At 39.6% G+C, this 18327-nt stretch overlaps 1 protein-coding gene across 2 annotated transcripts in view; it reads right to left on the reverse strand.

The window, feature by feature from the left end:
• The window catches only part of cnih3 (cornichon family AMPA receptor auxiliary protein 3), a 96574-nt gene that overhangs the window by 26085 nt on the left and 52162 nt on the right, over nucleotides 1-18327 (reverse strand). For both annotated transcript variants that reach the window (XM_036581303.1, XM_036581302.1), the window contains exon 4: nucleotides 1310-1422. In XM_036581303.1, coding sequence (XP_036437196.1) covers nucleotides 1310-1422 — 113 coding nt within the window. The remainder of the gene's footprint in view (nucleotides 1-1309; nucleotides 1423-18327) is intronic.

Here is an 18327-nt window from a genome sequence, read left to right on the forward strand (position 1 = left end):
TAAAAAATATGTAACCTAACCTATATCAAAGTAACAATCAAATTACTTTCCTTTACTTTTGGATTGTGTCTTTTTAAAGTCATATAAATAAAGTCCTTTAAATGAAGGAAAGGGTGATAAGTTTACCAGGAGCTCACTAGAAGAAAATGTGAGTGATTTTAACAGAAAAATGAAAACATTTTGAACTCTAAGCCTGAAATATAGGAAAACAGGTAGAGGTTCAGAACGATTCAGTTCATTGAGTTCAATAAATATGTAAATGCAAATCGCGTTAAAACTGTACTGCTTATTTGTTAAAAAATCTGTTATCTATCACAAAATCAAAGGATCAATCTATATAAGTCTTCTTTTGAGAGCCCTCGTCAGCAGCGGTCATTCTAAAAAATTCAAATGGACATCATTTGTTCCCTGTCTGCTAAAAGGTCTATATTGTTCTTAAGATTTTATATTGGTTTGTCGCTGTATTTTGACGCTTGATGTAATTTGGTGACTATCCCTTAGCTCTCTGCAATTTCAGTAGTCCACACAAATCCATGTTTAAAAAGCTTTTCAGTGGAAGGAATTCACTAAAGAACTACGTGGAAACTGACTGTAGTAACAAATATTGATAATTTGCATGTTAACATATTTTGCACCCAGCACTTGAAAACTACAGAAGAAAAAAATCATTAATGTGAAAATGAAACCAACTTTACTGCATACAAGACCTTGCTTTCTTTAGACATTTCAGTATTTCAAATTAATGTTAGCTCACTGCAGCATTAAAATCTGGAACATTAACATTAGCAAAAGTTTGATTTATAGTTAAATTGTAGAAATTTATGTAGCAACAAATGAGAATAAAGAGTTTTCATTCATATCAGTTTGAATATGGCTATTATATATATACATATACCTGTAATCTGATTACTGTATTTTTCCTGTAAATATAACTGAATAGTTCCCTTCTTTATACCCTGATTATGTAATGCCATTCTGTGTGTTCTGTTACTATCCAACTCCGTGTATAACGACAGGCAGAAAGCTGGTTTGGAGTCTAGGCTAAAACTTGTGGAGACCAGTTTGTTTTTAAGTTGTTAAAATGATACTGTGCATCAAGACTGTGTTCATCACACTTGACGGCTTTAGGCAAGAGTAAACATGCTTCCACTGTAGCTGGCCATATTGGGCTGGGCAGCCAGGAAAGGCCTGAAATAATTCTTTTTGGAAACTTGCTAAAAACTATACTCAAAAAGCACAGGGATGAGTTTCCAAAGACATTTCGAACTGTATGTACTCATAAAGAAAGTAAGCTGACTTAGATACTTACCTCCATGTATTGTAGAAAAGGAGGGGAATGTTCAAGCCCACGGTTAGCCACTCTTGGGCACATAGGAACATGATACAGAAGAGACCATGGATGGAATACTCTGGAAGCACCAGCTGGTGGGAGGACAAACAGATACTGGGCATTACATTATACTGAAGATCCTTAATACATTGACATGCACTTAAAAATGACGTACAAAAACTGATTTTCATATGATAAGCTACACACACAATTCATAATGTGAATCCAAAAAATGGTTGGTATGAGAGTATTGCTAGCCTCTTACACACTGTGATTTATTAATTATAGCTAAGCTGGTAACACTTTCTATGAATGTCACCTTTGTAAACATCTATAAACACATTCATAACATGTTATAATGCATTCATAAGACATTATAAACATAGCTATAAATATTTATAAAAATGCATTATACGTTATAGCCATGTTTATTATGCATTATGAATTGTTAATACATTATAAGTACTGATCATAACAAATTATAAGAGCTCATAAGTCGTATTTGTCCACTCTAAGTAAAGTGAAGCGTACTGTACTAAAGCCTCCTCCAGTGTTAAGAGTGAGGCTTCAAGTTGAAGTATTTACTGAAGGATTTGTTGAAACACTAAAACATTCACAGTAAAGCACATTACAGGCTTCAAATGTCAGAGTTTAAACTAGTGCTGCCATCAGTGTTTTACCCAATGTGGGAAAGGTAATGTACACCACCGTTAGCTTGGTATTTGTCTTTACTTTACGCTCTCCAAGCTGGGACTGACTTCTTTGGCACTGACATTATAACATGTTATTAACACTTTTTATAATGCATTCTATTAACAATTCATAATGTATAATAAACATGGCTATAAAGTGTAATTCAGTGTAATTCTTTTTTATAAATATTTATAACCACGTTTATAATGCCTTATAAATACATTATAACATGTTAAAAATGTGTTTATAGATGCTTACAAATGCGATATTCATAGAAAGTGTTACCGCTAAGCTATTGGTAATAAAATGAATACATGACCATGTAGACACACATAAGCCTGTGAATGTCAGGTAATGGTGTGTATTTACAGAAGGGACAAACACAGGTTTTGCCTTTTGGGAATTTGGAGAAATCTGAATGTGTAACTGTTACTATATAGGTGCACTTTGCAGTTCTACAGTTACAGACTGTAGTCCATCTGTTTCTCTGCATACTTTGTTAGCCCCCTTTTACCCTGTTCTTCAGTGGTCAGGACCCCCATGGACCCTCACAGAGCAGGTACTATTTGGGTGGTGGATCATCCTCAGCGCTGCAGTAACACTGACGTGGTGGTGGTGTGTTAGTCTGTGTTGTGCTGGTCTGAGTGGATCAGACACAGCAGTGCTGCTGGAGTTTTTAAACACTGTGTCCACTCACTGTCCACTCTGTTAGGCACTCCTACCTTGTCAGTCCACCTTGTAGATGTAAAGTCAGAGACTTGGTGAACTATTCTCAGTCCAGCAGTGACACTGAGGTGTTTAAAAACTCCAGCAGCACTGCTGTGTCTGATCCACTCAGACCAGCGCAACACACACAATAACACACCACCTTATGTGTATATCTTGTGTGTATTTTCATGGGACCCTAGGCCGCTGCTTCACCTAATGCAAACACTGTGGTTGCCTGGATGTAGGCATAGATGTCAAAGGTTATCATAATAAGAACTGCACTATTCACAAATGGTATCACTGAATATTTGGTCTGGTTGGCTTAAGAGTTATCTGTGTATTTGTGTATGCAAACCATTGCAGTTGAATAGCTGCACATTTGCAGTGTTTACTAGTTTAATTCATGCCCCAATTCCTCTGTCCAGGGCCTTTTTTTGTAGTTATCTCAGTGTTGACCCTGCCTGCCTGCCTCTTTTTATATTTTTATGTTGTTTTTTTTTATAGCTCACCCTATGTTAACCTGTCGGCCTGTGCTTTGACTCTGCTATGGATTGTAATTTCTGGTAATGTCCCAACAAACCTGACTCACTCTTACATCCTACTGCCTCAAGCTCCTGTTTGTTACACCGAATTCTCTTGCCACACATGGACTGGGTAGCGAGCGATTTACCCGAAGCATGGTGCATATTCAAGCAGCATGCCAAGCTGATGTTTTTCTGTGTGCAGAAAATAAAAGGAAAAGACTGGAAATGATGAAACCTTCTGTGAACTGGCAAAAAAGGGAGAAACATATTCTCACTGTGGAAGAGGCTAAGGTACTCAGATCCTGTTGCGACTACTTTGAACATCATGACTCACTGAAGGAAACTGTAATATTCGCTTGCTTAGAAGTTTCACCAAAAAATGAAACATTTTGAAGACGTTATGCCCGCTTGCGGAAGACTGTAATCATGTTAACAGTGAAGAGACGGTTCGAGACAGAACACATTCTTCCAAAAGTGAGAGTGAAGTTGCTTAGTGTCGGTTCTGAATTAACACTGCACGAGGCAAGTCTCACAAAATAGAAAAAAGCTCAGCTAAAAGAAATTGCTGGGAGCTCGAGTAAATTACGTGAACAGCCCCTGCATGCAGTCAGTCGGCATACATCAAAGCACTCACTTGGAGACAAAGAAAACTCCTGACACAGACATAACAAATGAGCAAGAGAAAAATCTGCGAATGTGGCTTTTCTGGAAATAAAGCTCATAAACAAGAACAGAGTCCAATAACCATTCAGAAAAAAAGTTTCATGCACCAGCTATAGAAAGGAAGTGCATATGCATCTAAAGCCATTACAGATACTGAAGTCAGCTACTCACAGATCGAGGAAGAGCTACATTGTACATTTATGGCATTTGGCAGACGCTCTTATCCAGAGTAACTTACAATATGATCATTTTACACAGGTAGGCAAAGGCAGTGTTAGGAGTCTTGCCCAAGGACTCTTATTGGTATAGTGTAGAGTTCTTACCCAGGCGGGGACTGAACCCCGGTCTACAGCGTAGAAGGGAGAGGTGTTACCCATTACACTAGACCGACCGTTATATGGTTTACATTTACAGCATTCGGCTGACGCTCTTATCCAGATCAACTTACAATTTGATCATTTTACTCAGGTAGGTGAAGGTAGAGTTAGGAGTCTTGCCCAATGACTCTTATTGGTATAGTGTAGGGTGCTTACCCAGGCTTGGATTGAACCCCAGTCTACAGCATAGAAGGCAATAGTGATACCCATTACACTAGACCAACCACAATATGGTCAACGGTATGTGGGCACACCTCCTAATTATTGGGTGCAGGTGTTTCAGCCACAGGTGTATAAAGTCAAGTCAGCCCTGTTAGGTATGTCCTAGTCAAAAGTGCTATAATTGTGAAATGGGAGCTTCTAAGAGCAACAACAGCCCAGCCACGAACAGGTAGACCATGCAAGCTCACAGAGCTGGGACACTGAGTGCTTTAGTGTAAAGTCATCTGTTGCTTCACTCACCACACAGTTCCAAACTGCCTCTGGAGGCAACATCAGCACAAGAACTGTGCATTGGGCTGCAGACAGGCCTAAGATTGCTGTATGCGATGCCAAGCTTTAGGTGGAGTGGTGTAAGGCCGTCGGTGGACTCTGGAGCAGTGGAAACTTGTTCACTGGAGTGATAAATCACACTTCACTATCTGGATTTCTGATGGATAAATCTGAGTTTGGTGGATGTCAGGAGAACGCCACTTAGTAGAATGCATAGTGTGAACAGTAAAGTTTGGTGGAGGAGGGATAAAGGACTGGGCTTGGCCCCGTAGTTCCAGTGAAGGGTAACTTTAATGCTACAGCATACAAAGACAGTTTATGTGCTTCCACCTTTGTGGCAACAGTTTGGGGAAGGCCCTTTCCTGCACAAAGCGAGCTTCACAAAGGCATGGTTTGATGAGTTTGGTGTAGAGGAACTCCAGTGGCTGGCACAGAGCCCTGACCTCAACCCCACTCAAGTCAATTTTGAGCCAGGCCTTCTCATCCAACATCATTGCCTGACCTAAAGTGGTCAAACAGTCTGATTATCTATGCTGCTTCCCAGCTGTCAATACTCTCCCAATTGATGACAGAAACAGCTCGAGCTCAAATAAACAAACATTACTCACTGCTGCCTTCTGAAGGTGTTAAAGCACCAGTCTTTGTTTTGTTGTTTTTATTTGTAGGACATATGATGCATCTCAATAAATAAATTTCGGTAACATTTTCTATGAATGTCACCTTTGTTAGCATCTAGAAACACATTCATAACATGTTATAATGCATGCATAAAACATTATAAACATAGCTATAAATATTTATAAAAATGCATTATATGTTATAGCCATGTTTGTTATGCATTATGAATTGTTAACATAATGCATTATAAGTACTGATCATAACAAATTATAAGAGCTCATAAGTGGTATTTGTCCGCTCTAAGTAAAGTGAAGCGTACTGTACTAAAGCCTCCTCCAGTGTTCAGAGTGAGGCTTCAAGTTGAAATATTTACTGAAGGATTTACTGAAACACTAAAACATTCACAATAAAGCACATTACAGGCTTCAAATGTCAGAGTTTAAACTAGAGCTGCATCAGTGTTTTACCCAATGTGGGAAAGTCAATGTACACCACCGTTAGCTTGGTATTTGTCTTTACACTCTCCAAGCTGGGACTGACTTCATTGGCACTGACAGTATAACATGTTATTAACACTATTTATAATGCATTCTATTAACAATTCATAATGTATAATAAACATGGCTATAAAGTGTAATTCAGTGTAATTCTTTTTTATAAATATTTATAACTACATTTATAATGCCGTATGAATGCATTATAACATGTTATAAATGTGTTTATAGATGCTTACAAATGCGACATTCATAGAAAGTGTTATCCAAGTTTCCACTTTCTTTTACGGACATGTATTTGCTTCAATCCCTAAACATATGAAAAGGCATCCGTTGCACACCCTGTTTGTTATGACGAGCATATTGTGGCATTTGCGAGGAAGATAATGCAGGAAACGTAACGCTGTAAGTGAATGCTCTTTTACTGAACACAACAGCTTTAGCCTAACAACAACTATTTACAAGATTTAAGTCTCTCCTACTGCAGGTGTAGCCCTTCCCAAGAACCTGTGTGAGTGGCCGCTCTGTATGGCCACACATCTTGTGTGTCCATAGCCGTGCAAGACAGTAGTGGGACGCTAAAATATGACTATGAAAGTTAACAACTTTGTAAAATAATTACAGTCAGAATAGTCAAAATAATTGTAATGCGGTCAACTAATTGCGATCAGGTAATTATGTACTAATTGTGAAAGGCCTACTTGCTTCTCCAGAAAGTGCACAGTGCACTGAACTGGTGGCACATCTGTTCCCAAGCTCGCCGTCAGCTTCCCCAGCCTTGTGTCCCTGCTGTGTCACGCCTTTCTTTTTGCCTGGCCCACCATATTCCCAGGCTTTCTGTGGCTTCTGATCACAGCTTACCATGAGGCACCTCTCGCTTCTCTCCTCACCTACCCCATTCTCTTCCTTCCTCACTCTCCTTTTCATCCTCCTTCTCCCTTCCTCTTTCCTCCCAAGCCCTTCCCTTTCATCCGAATGTCTTCTCTCTTCATCCTAACCTTTCCTCCTTTATTCCAAAACCCCACTTTCACCTCAGCTTCTCTCTCTTTATCCCACCCCTCCAGTGGTATAGCCATGTATATGACTTCTTTCTACCATATACCGTCTACAATTTTGCATATACCCTTTTATATTTTTTTTCCAAGAATACCATCCAAGATGCGTGAGTGGTCAGTTGCATGATTGATTTTTTGTCCGTGTCTATGGACACGACTAATGCAATGGTCACAAAACCTGGTCCTGGGGATCTACCTTTCGACAGAGTGTACTCCCAACCACAGTCTGCCACACCTGCTCCAGCTAATTAACATCTTCAGAAGTTTTTGATTGGCTGAATTAGATACATTCGTGTTGGGTAAGAAGGAGGCATCATTTTAGATGCAGGTTGGAACTGAACTCTGCAGGAAAGTAGATCTGCAGGGGAAGGGTTGATGACCACTGTACTAACGGATAACACAGTGTTGGAGCCTCCTGCAGTCATTCATGACACGCTGATAAAAACTTTCAGTGACGCTTATTCATCAAAATTGTATACAGTCATAGACGCCCTGACAAAATATCAGGCTCCTTGACAAAATATTAGGGTGTGCATTATAAATATTATATATAATTGAGGTACTAGTAAACCGGCGCTTGATTTCACGCACTGAAGCTATTCATCAGCTGTGCTCAAAGCTCCACTTTTTCCACATCATGAGTTTCATGAGTCATACATCATTAAAAGTGGTCAAATCTGCACTCTTTTTTATGCAGCTTTTATCATGACTGGCTCAACATCATGACAAATAAAAGGGAAGCACACAGTGAATAAATGAAAAAATGATTTTAATAAGAAATAAACTTAAGGATCTGGTTCAAACATCTCAAAGACAAAAACTGTAGGCCAAAATAACTCCAAAATAAATAAATAAACTGAAGCATAATCCCCAAAAGAACAAAAGAAAACCGCCCGGGACACAGAAACAAAAACAAAAGAGAAGCTCCCGCCACAAGCACACCACACAGGTGTAAGTAGTGTTCTTGATGAGGCCTTCAGCCCCACCCAGTACAGCTCCACCTGTAATGGCACAGCTCCACCTGTAATGGCACAGACCCGTCACACTTTGAATAAGGGCCATGTGGATGCTGATTCTGATAAATATTAGCGTGACATGCTTGTCTAGCATACTGGTAGCATGACACATGATCTAACTTTGGGTAGGTTTACCAACGTCAGCATGTCAGCAGCTAAATAGGCCAAAAATATTTGGAAGTGTTTTTTAAATGAAAGGGCTGTCACTGATGACTGGGTTTGTAAATAATAATTATATATGTCATTATTTCCCGTTTATATCTACACCACTGCACTCCTCCACTCATCCCAGGCACTATTCGCGTCCTCTTCCTGCAGCGTCTGTTTTCCATAGCGGCTGATTCGCCTCTTTCAGTCCTCCTGTTTTCACTCACTGGCATCCTGAGTCTGTCAACTTATCATTGCTGCCGTTCTTTAGGGGAGACAGGACAGACACGAATTTTAATCCACTCTGAAAACTTAGTAGCCGTACCGCAACAATTCTCAGGACACTCGTTAGGGATAGTGCAGTGTGCACTGAAGTTGTGGTCTGCACCCACAAAATACCACATAAGTTTAGAAAATAGTAGTTATAGTTTTTTTTCCAGATGGAACAACGACGATCATCATTGCCACTGACAACTAGAGCAGGTACCTTGAGGCAGAACACCACCATCTTCAGCTGTTATACACCAAATTAGAAGTTGTCTAGATTTCATTATATATGACAGTCACTCAAAGTTGGGAAAAAGGGGGAGGATAAAAGGTCAATTTACTGTTAAACTAAACTATATCTGTGCATGAGCTTAGTATGTACTGGATGATGGTGCATAGAATCTTGCACAGTGGCACGGTGGCGCAATGCTGTCGCCTCACAGCAAGAAGGCCCTGGGTTTGATTCCCCGGCCGGGTAACCAGGGTCCTCTCTGTGTGGAGTTTGCATGTTCACACAGAGTCTCTGTGTGGGTTTCCTCTGGGTTCTCTGGTTTCCTCCCACAGTCCAAAAACATGCAGTCAGGCTAATTGGACACGCTAAATTTCCCCTAGGTGTGTGTGGATGTCTGTCCATCCCTGTGATGGACTGGTGACCTGTTCAGGGTGTATCCTGCCTCCTCCCCAATGACCGCTAGGCTCCAGCACCCCACATGACCCAGGAGGGTAAGCCATTTAGAAAATGTGTGTGTATAGTTTATAATAATTTTGCATCTTTCAGAAATTACAACAGCAAAAATATTATACAGGGTGATTCAAAAAGATTAATTCGATTTCAAAGCAATATATTTTTACAACCGTGAGGCGCCTAGGAACCAATCACATACCAACTGAAAGAGGGGGTCATAGAGTTTCTGACTGTCAGTGGAAGATGGCTCCCTTCAGTCTGAGAGGAGATGAGACCCCTGAGCAGAAAGCGTTCTGCGTTCTTCATTTCAATAAGAGTGAATCCGTCATAACTGTGCAGTGTGATTTTCGTGGGCAGTGAAGCTCCAACAGCTCAGAGCGTTCGGCGTTGGTTCCACAACACTGGATGATCTCCGAAATCGCACTGAAAGAGCCGTGAGTGCAGCGACACCCGACACGCTCAATCCAGTATGGGATGAGTTTGACTATGGTGTTGATGTTGTCTGTACAGCTGGAGGAGGTTCATACTGAGACCTTGTAAAATTACATAATAAACTTTATGCTCATTTAAACCATTTACAGTTTACTGCATTGTTCTGTAATGATTTACAAGTGAAATAAACAATTTTGAAATCGAATGAATCTTTTTAAATTACCCTGTACTTTAAAATAAAATGGAGGCCTCTATCAGGTCGTTTACGAGTCATTTAGCACTGGGTTCCTTAGGACACCTGCGTTACGCTTTGACAGGTGTACCGCCCCAGTCAAACTCCCCACCTGTCACTGTCCCCGGAGCGGGTTGCGCGGCCGCAGGGCCCGGGAGAGCCCGCGGCGCGCTTGACGCCAGAAGCGAAAGCCCCGTGTCAGGGGGGCTCACCTCCCCGCCTCACCGGGTGAGTGAGGAAACGATAAGAGTAGTGGTATTTCACTGGCGGTGCCCGTGATAGGCCTCTGTTGTCTTAGTGTCTTAGTGATTCCATTTCATGGCACATGACTTACATTCCTATTCAACCATTTTCTTTTTGCAAATGATAATTTGTGACACAAACTAAATAAAAGTCTAACAATTTTAGGTTTTGTTAGATCACATTTTTGGATATCAAATACATGCAGCGACAGCTCTGAGAAATAGCAGATTAAATAGCCAAAAACCTTTCAACATCAGCCATAAAGGATTAATAAGGTTATGTTGGTAGACTTTAACCTTTTCAGGGCTGCAGTAATTATTACCAGATGGCCTTCATATTATATTAAAGTGTCCTTATTCTGCTATTTCTATCTAGCCTTTATTAGAACTGCTGAATAAAGCAGCAACAATCGCTCATCACCATGATCATTCAAGACACTTCATCCTGCAGTGCATCCAAAGAAATCAACAAGGTTGAAACTGCATTCCCAAATCAAAGAACTGAATGATCTTAATGCAGAGCGCAGAGAACGAAAATAAAATGACGAGATAATACGCTGTGTGAGCGGTGTAAACTCTGCTGGAAGCGCTGAGAGTCTGGGTACACTAAAGGCGTTCACTTTATTATGTTGACTCATCCCAAGCTTGCTTCAGCAAAGTGGGGGAGGTGGAGGAGCAGTCACAAAGGAGATCCTGACAATTTCTCGCCATTTAGTGGCTTCAGTCTGGAAAGCTGGCCAGGTAAAATTGCCCAGAGAGACAGACTTGTGTTATACTGTGAGTTAAAATAATTGGAACCAGGAGAGTTGAGGTCATATGTAATATAAAGTGTATATGACAAAATTTTGCAGTAAACGAGAATGTAGAGTATTATCCCTGAGAAGTTGATCATTTCCTGTACTGTTAACTTTAAATCATAGTTAATAAGCAGGTCTTGGATGCTATATCGCTGTTGTCGGAAGAAAACCTTGTATCTCCATTTTTGACGTTTTTCAGTTTTTGACATAATTTGAAAATACCTGTTGTCCTTTACATTCTGTGTAAATTTCATGATGAATGGACTAACAGAAATGGCCCAAAATGGCTTGGTAAAAAGTCTGGTTCCTTTGACTTACATTTAAAGCACAGTAGGTTTTTTTCCTTCTCCTGTAAGGTTACCATTTTGGAGATACAAGGTTTTCTTCCGACAACAGCAATTTGCACAAAAGATAATTAAAAAAATAAAAATAAACCACTTGTCAACAGAAATGCCATTATTCAATGGGCATTATTTCATGGATAAAAAGCTCATTATCTATTAAATACGACAATAAAATGTGGCTAAAACTGAAAAATCTCCCAGCACCTCCTGAGACGGAGTAAAGCCTCAAAAAACAAAGGCCACATTACAGTTTGCTTAAACATACCTAAAAATCCTCAAAGTCTTATGGAAGGATGGAATAAATATTAATCTGTATCAGAGTAGGGCTCCAAAGTATGGACAAAACTCTTTTGGGCTGGAGTTCTGTACGGCTTCTGTGGGTCACTAGAAGGCCGACCCCTCCCTGCATGTTAAAGATCATGTTCAGGTGTGGATAAAGTGGAGGAGAAGGGGGAGGAGGTGGGGTGCAAAGTTTTGTCATGAGAATGAGGAGTGAAGGACTGGTATTTGAGAAGGAGCTATATGTGTGTATGTATATATATATATATATATATATATATATATATATATATATATATATATATATATATATGCAGGTACATCCAAGGGGCCCCATTGCTGTCTCTAAACTTGTCTGTAGTGTTTTTGTGGCAGGAGCTGCTCTGTGTTTTGATTGTTTTGAGAAATGAATCTTTTAAATTCAACCATGCTTTTGGTAACACTTTCTATGAATGTCACCTTTGTAAGCACCTACAAACACTCATAATTTGTTATGATCAGTACTTATAATGCATTATATTAACAATTCATAATGTATAATAAACATGGCTATAATGTATAATGCATTTTTATAAATATTTATAGCTATGCTTATAATGTCTTAGGAATGCATTATAACATGTTATGAATGTGTTTATAGATGCTTACAAATGTGACATTCATAGAAAGTGTTACCATGCTTTTTTGAAATTTGCTTATGAGCCTATATACTTATACTGTTAAAAATGAGAAGTCAGCTCAACTCAAAATGATATAGTAACTGATTACATGACTTTTGTTGTATTGACTCAACTTGTGGACACACGAGATCACACAACTCAAACTTCTTAGTTGACTCAAAAGTTCCCTTTTTTTTAGTTCTGCATCTCAGTGAGGAAAATAAAATGAGCCTGTTTTTTATACTCAACTTTCCCACCAGCCAGGACTCTTTACATCACACAATCCTGCTGGACATCTTTCCTCTTGGGTAAACACTTACGGATGGCTGTGGCATCGCTGGGGCTCAAACTCACAACCTCCAGGGGCTCCTGAGTGGCGCAACCGTCTAAGCGTTGGCCCTATCATCAGGAGATCGCGAGTTCGATCCCTGGTGATGCTACAGCCGTCCGTAGCCGGGAGTCCAAGAGAGCACAATTGGCCTTGCTCTCTCTGGGTGGGTGGGATGGCCCCTCCTTCTCCCCCCATCACTCAGCGCGATGCTAGTCAGCGCAGGCGTCTGTTAGCTGACGTAACAGATCTGGCGGTTGGCGCTTTCCTCCGAGCGCGTTCGGCTGTCCAGTGACGTTGCGTGAGCGGCAGTTCGAAAAGAAGCGGTGGTGCTTCACAGGTCTAGGAGGAAGCCTGTGTTAAGTGTTCACCCTCCTAGCGTTGATAGCATTGTGTGATTGGGGGAGTCCTAACTAGCGGGTGGAATTGGAGACGACTAAATTGGGGAGAAAAATCGAGTAAAAATTAAAAAAAATATATAAAAAAAAACAAAAAAAAAAAAACTCACAACCTCCTGTTGGGATGACGGCTTAGTCCATTGCACCACTCAGGAACACATGAAGCAACTCAGATTTTGTGTCTACAAAAGTTTAACACACTGGAGAAGATATTTGTTGTTTTAACTTTAAAGCACAGCATCGTCTCATGTGGTGCAACTGTCTAATGATTCATCCCAACATCAGGAGGTTGTGAGATTGAACTCCAGCAATATCACAGCTGTCCATATCCGGAAGCCCAGGAGAAAAATATGCCAGATAAAACTGTGTGATAGAAGGAGCGCCAGCTAGTGGGGAAACTGAGATGCAATCCTAGAAACAGCAGCTGGGAGAATTTTTGACTGAACTAAGAAGTTTGAGTTGGGTGAACTCTGATGTCCTCAAGTTGAGTCAATTCAAGAAAAGCCATGTAATCAGTTACTATATCAATTTAAGTTGAGCAGACTTCTCATTTTTAACAGTGCATAATTTACTTTTAGTCTGTAACATTATTCAAAATTAAAATATCAAAGTAAAGTATTTCACTGAAAATGAACTCAAGAAAGAGTAAAAGTACTATGATTTAATTTTACTCCAGAAAGTACCATTACAGGGAAAACTGTACTCGATACAGTAATGAGAGTAAACATGGTGTGTTACTTTCCATCTCTGTTGTTAGCTCTGTACTGAGCGCAGGTACCATACAGACTGACTGTGTACAGACCGTTCAAAGGGAGGATGCTGGGATATTGTGGGAAATATAGTGTCTTTAGTGATTTCTTATTGCGGTCATGTTTGTGTTGTGTAGTTTATCCCAGCAGTCGAGGTTAAAATAGGAAACTTTACAGTTTATTTACTGACTTTTTCCAGAGATCATGGTCAGGCATGGGAACATTTTACTGAGGTATGTGCCCTAATAAATTAGGTCAAGTGACGCCCCTGATGACCGACATGAGCAGTGACTGAGTAATGAGGCTTGTAATGTGAATGTAGCTGTGGTGTAGAGGTCTGCAGTCCCTCGGGATTCTCGCTGGATCCACAGGACCCACCACTTTATCTCGCAGCGCGGGACTAATTTTCAGTGTTGCGTGCGGGAGTGGGCAGGTAACCAGTCCACTGCAGGCCGGAGTGGAACGAAGCATGCATGAAGAGAAATCCCAAAAATGATCGAATAGCCTAAAGTGGGAATCATCACTAAATCATAAATATGAACGATATAAAATGACAACAGTAAAACAACTAAAATGAATGAAGCCATTCTGAAGAGCTGCAAAGCAACCGATCACGTGAACAACATTCCTGTAGCTGACAGAGATAGAGAAGCGCTCAGTCCGACAGCCACAGCTGCCCAGCAAAATACCAGAAATAACCATTCTGTAGTTTAATTTCTGCTTTGTGTTTACAGGGAATGAATGGTGTTTGGTGAAGTTATTTCACAGTAAGCCTGATGACCATGACTACTGTGTGATTTCACCAGTGAATAATGTATTTGTGAATAGATGAGAACGACTACCGTGTTATTTTAGCAGAGAATAATGTATTTGTAAATAGACTATGCCAAAAATTAGATGTCAGTTCACCTTGACCGAACTGCACTGGCGTAAGCGGGCCAAAATGTATTGGTTGCGAGCTGGAGTGGAATTGAAAAACAGTCCAATGCAGACCTCTACTATGATGACATGGGTATGTATGGAACTGAAAAATAACTGCCTTGGCAGAGCATCATTAGGGAAAATATCCCGAATCTGGTGATGTCTGTGGGTCGCAGGCTTCAGGCAGTCATCGTCTGCTAATGGTTTGCAACAAAGTACTAAACATGACAATTTTATTTATTTATTTAGCAATTTGTCCAATTTAAGTCTTCTGCGATTGGGTGACTACTATATGTCCTAAAGTTTCTAGATACCTAGACGTCCAGCATTTCTTCTGAAATCAAGGTTGTTAAAAGGTAGTTGGTTCTCCTTTGCTGCAGTAACTAGATGTTGGATCACTGCTGTGAGGATTTGACTGTATTTAGTCACAAGTGCATTAGAAAGGCCAGGTATTGATGATGGATGCTTGGTTCTCATGCTTGGCCCCATGATTGTAAGTTATCATCCCTGAAAGATCCCCCAAAAACTTCAATTAAGCATGTAAATGTCCAAAATGAAGCAGCATCCTAACAAAAACAAACAGAGATCAGATCAGTCCTGTTTTAAAAGAGCTGCACTGGCTGCCTGGATCTTTCAGGATAGATTTTAAAGTTCTGTTACTAGTTTTTAAAGCTCAAAATGACCTTAAAGCTCCACTTACATCACAGAGTGTCTGTCTGTTCATGATCTTAGATCTGCAGATACTGAACTTCTACAAACACCTTCTGTAAAATATAGAAAACATGGAGAGACTCTTTCAGTTATTCTGCTTCTAAACTGTGGAGCTCAGTTCACCTTTTATTAGACAGTCAAGCTCAGTGCTCACTTTTAATAAGCATCTAATAACGAATCTCTTTAACTTGCCGCTTCATTAAAACTCTCCGTCTTGTGGTCTTTATCTTTCATTTTAATCTGTGTCATTTTCTTATGATTCTAAATTAATACATATAATTTCTTGTATAACTGTTTTTGGTAACACTTTCTATGAATGTCACCTTTGTAAGCATCTATAAACACATTCATAACATGTTATAATGCATTCATAACGCATTATAAACATGGCTATAAATATTGATAAAAATGCATTACACGTTATAGCCATGTTTATTATGCATTATGAATTGTTACCATAATACATTATAAGTACTGATCATAACAAGTTATAAGAGCTCATAAGTCGTATTAGTCCACTCTAAGTAAAGTGAAGCGTACTGTACTAAAGCCTCCTCCAGTGTTAAGAGTGAGGCTTCAAGTTGAAGTATTTACTGAAGGATTTACTGAAACACTAAAACATTCACAATAAAGCACATTACAGGCTTCAAATGTCAGAGTTTAAACTAGTGCTGCCATCAGTGTTTTACCCAGTGTGGGAAAGGTAATGTTCACCACCGTTAGCTTGGTATTTGTCTTTACTTTATGCTCTCCAAGCTGGGACTGACTTCTTTGGCACTGACAGTATAACATGTTATCAACACTACTTATAATGCATTCTATTAACAATTCATAATGTATAATAAACATGGCTATAAAGTGTAATTCAGTGTAATTCTTTTTTATAAATATTTATAACCATATTTATAATGCTGTATGAATACATTATAAACATGTTATAAATGTGTTTATAGATGCTTACAAACAAGACATTCATAGAAAGTGTTACCGAACATTATTCTGGGGGCAGATCTGCAAAAGATATATATACATTTATTAAAGACAGTAATGAATGCAGGCAGATGATTTAGTGAAGCAGGGTAGAGGCATCTGTGGAGGGCGCTGAGGGCTCATCTGGCCTGCTGTGGGATAATCTGTCTTCATCTGTAAGACCTCAGGCCAAAGTCTCTCAGCATCTGACTGTGGGCACAACCAATTAATCTGTTTCATTTCATTCCAGTGCTGAAGACTTTGGGTCAGCAGACAGGATTTTAAAGAGAATAAATGGACTATATGTAAATCTGCCTTCCGTAAACATACCATGTAAGTATGACATGTGAAGAACTTTCTAGGTTTTCAGAGAATGATGAGGAATGTTATAAGATGTCTGGCTGTACAGAATGGCAGAATGATTTGATCCGATTGTGATTTTTGGGAATTCAATGCATTTGGAATGTTAGTGAAAGTCCACATTTGAAAATAGACCAATTTTATTTTGGACAAAGATAAAACACACACATTCTTCAGTATCATACAGTAGTTAGTTCCAACCATACACTTTTCTCCCAAATGCCATTGGGTCCTCTGAAGTATGAGGTCGTTAGGTACTTGAAATGTGAATGTTGCTACACCCACAGGGGCGGATTTAGTGATTCTGGTGCTTTAGGCAAACGACAGGAGTGGGGCTCCTGGCTCCTGAGTGCTACAATCGTCTACACTGCAAAAAAGATCTCTCAGCAAGTGAACTCATCATAGAACTATTTAATATATCCTTTTTTATTTTATTAAATTAATATCTTAATATCATAATGTTGATTATCGCTTTATTGCCTTGTTCATACCAGGTCTTCTTTATGCAGTTGTGTCATCACATAACACACAACCCTTGCAAATAATAGCTATTTTATATATATATATATAATATACAGTGTGATTCAAAAAGATTCATCCGATATCAAAATGATTTATTTCACTTGTAAATCATTACAGATCAATGCAGTAAACTGTAAATGGTTTAATTGAGCATAAAGTTTATTATGTAATTGTACAAGGTCTCAGTATGAACCTCCTCCAGCTGTACAGACAACATCAACGCCATAGTCAGATTCATCCCATACTGGATTGAGCATCTCGGGTGTTGCTGCACTCACGGCTCTTTCAGTGCAATTTCGGAGATCATCCAGTGTTGTGGACCCAACGACGAACGCTCTGAGCTGTTGGAGGTTCACTGCCCACGAAAATCACACTGCACAGTTATGACGGATTCACTCTTATTGAAGTGGAGAACGCAGAACGCTTTCTGCTCAGGGGTCTCGTCTCCTCTCAGACTGAAGGGAGCCATCTTCCACTGACAGTCAGAAACTTTATGACCCCCTCATTCAGTTGGTATGTGATTGGTTCCTAGGCGCCTCACGGTTGTAAAGATATGGCACTTTGAAATTAGATACATCTTTTTTGAATCACCCTGAAATAGTGTATTTAACATCAACGCATACAGTGCAGCTAATTTGTATTTTCGTGGGGGTCTTGGCTTAAGGATGCCCAAGGCAGCTGTCAACCTTTGCCTACTGCAAAGAACGTCCCTGTACCATGCATTACTGCATACTTGTCCTTTATGTGAAAATAAGTCTATTATTATACTTTACACTTAACTACCACATCTATACATATATAAATATATAGAGGTACTGAGTTACCTGGAACTGCAGAGGATTTACTTAGTATTTCCATCATCTGTCAACCTATCAACTGAGGTATAAGTGCTGTTCTTCTCTTCAGGAATTCTTTCAGACTAAAAATGTCAACGCTTGGAATTGAGAGGTGTGAGCAACAGTAAAGCAGATCAGGAACTGAACCAACAGAGCAAAAGAAATTCAACATAAATAAATTAGGATGAGACTCATATACTCACTATATCTTATGAATATAGTTAGTTATGCAATACTGTGCAAAAGCCAGAGACCACCCTTCAGTTATTTAATTAGGAGTACACACTGAAAATGGACGGTAAGTACAAGTTATTCATTCTGTGCTAGTCAAAAAGCAGAAAACACATTTAACAGAAAATTGCTCAGTAGCCTCAACAATAACACACAATTTCACATTTTTAAGTATTTAGTGTGTGCGCGCTCTTTGCCTTATTGCAGCTTCCCATTTTTTTCTGTTTTTTCCAAGAAATTTGCACGGA

Source organism: Colossoma macropomum, unplaced genomic scaffold (genome assembly GCF_904425465.1).
Source record: "Colossoma macropomum unplaced genomic scaffold, Colossoma_macropomum, whole genome shotgun sequence".
In the NCBI taxonomy this organism is placed as follows: domain Eukaryota; kingdom Metazoa; phylum Chordata; class Actinopteri; order Characiformes; family Serrasalmidae; genus Colossoma; species Colossoma macropomum.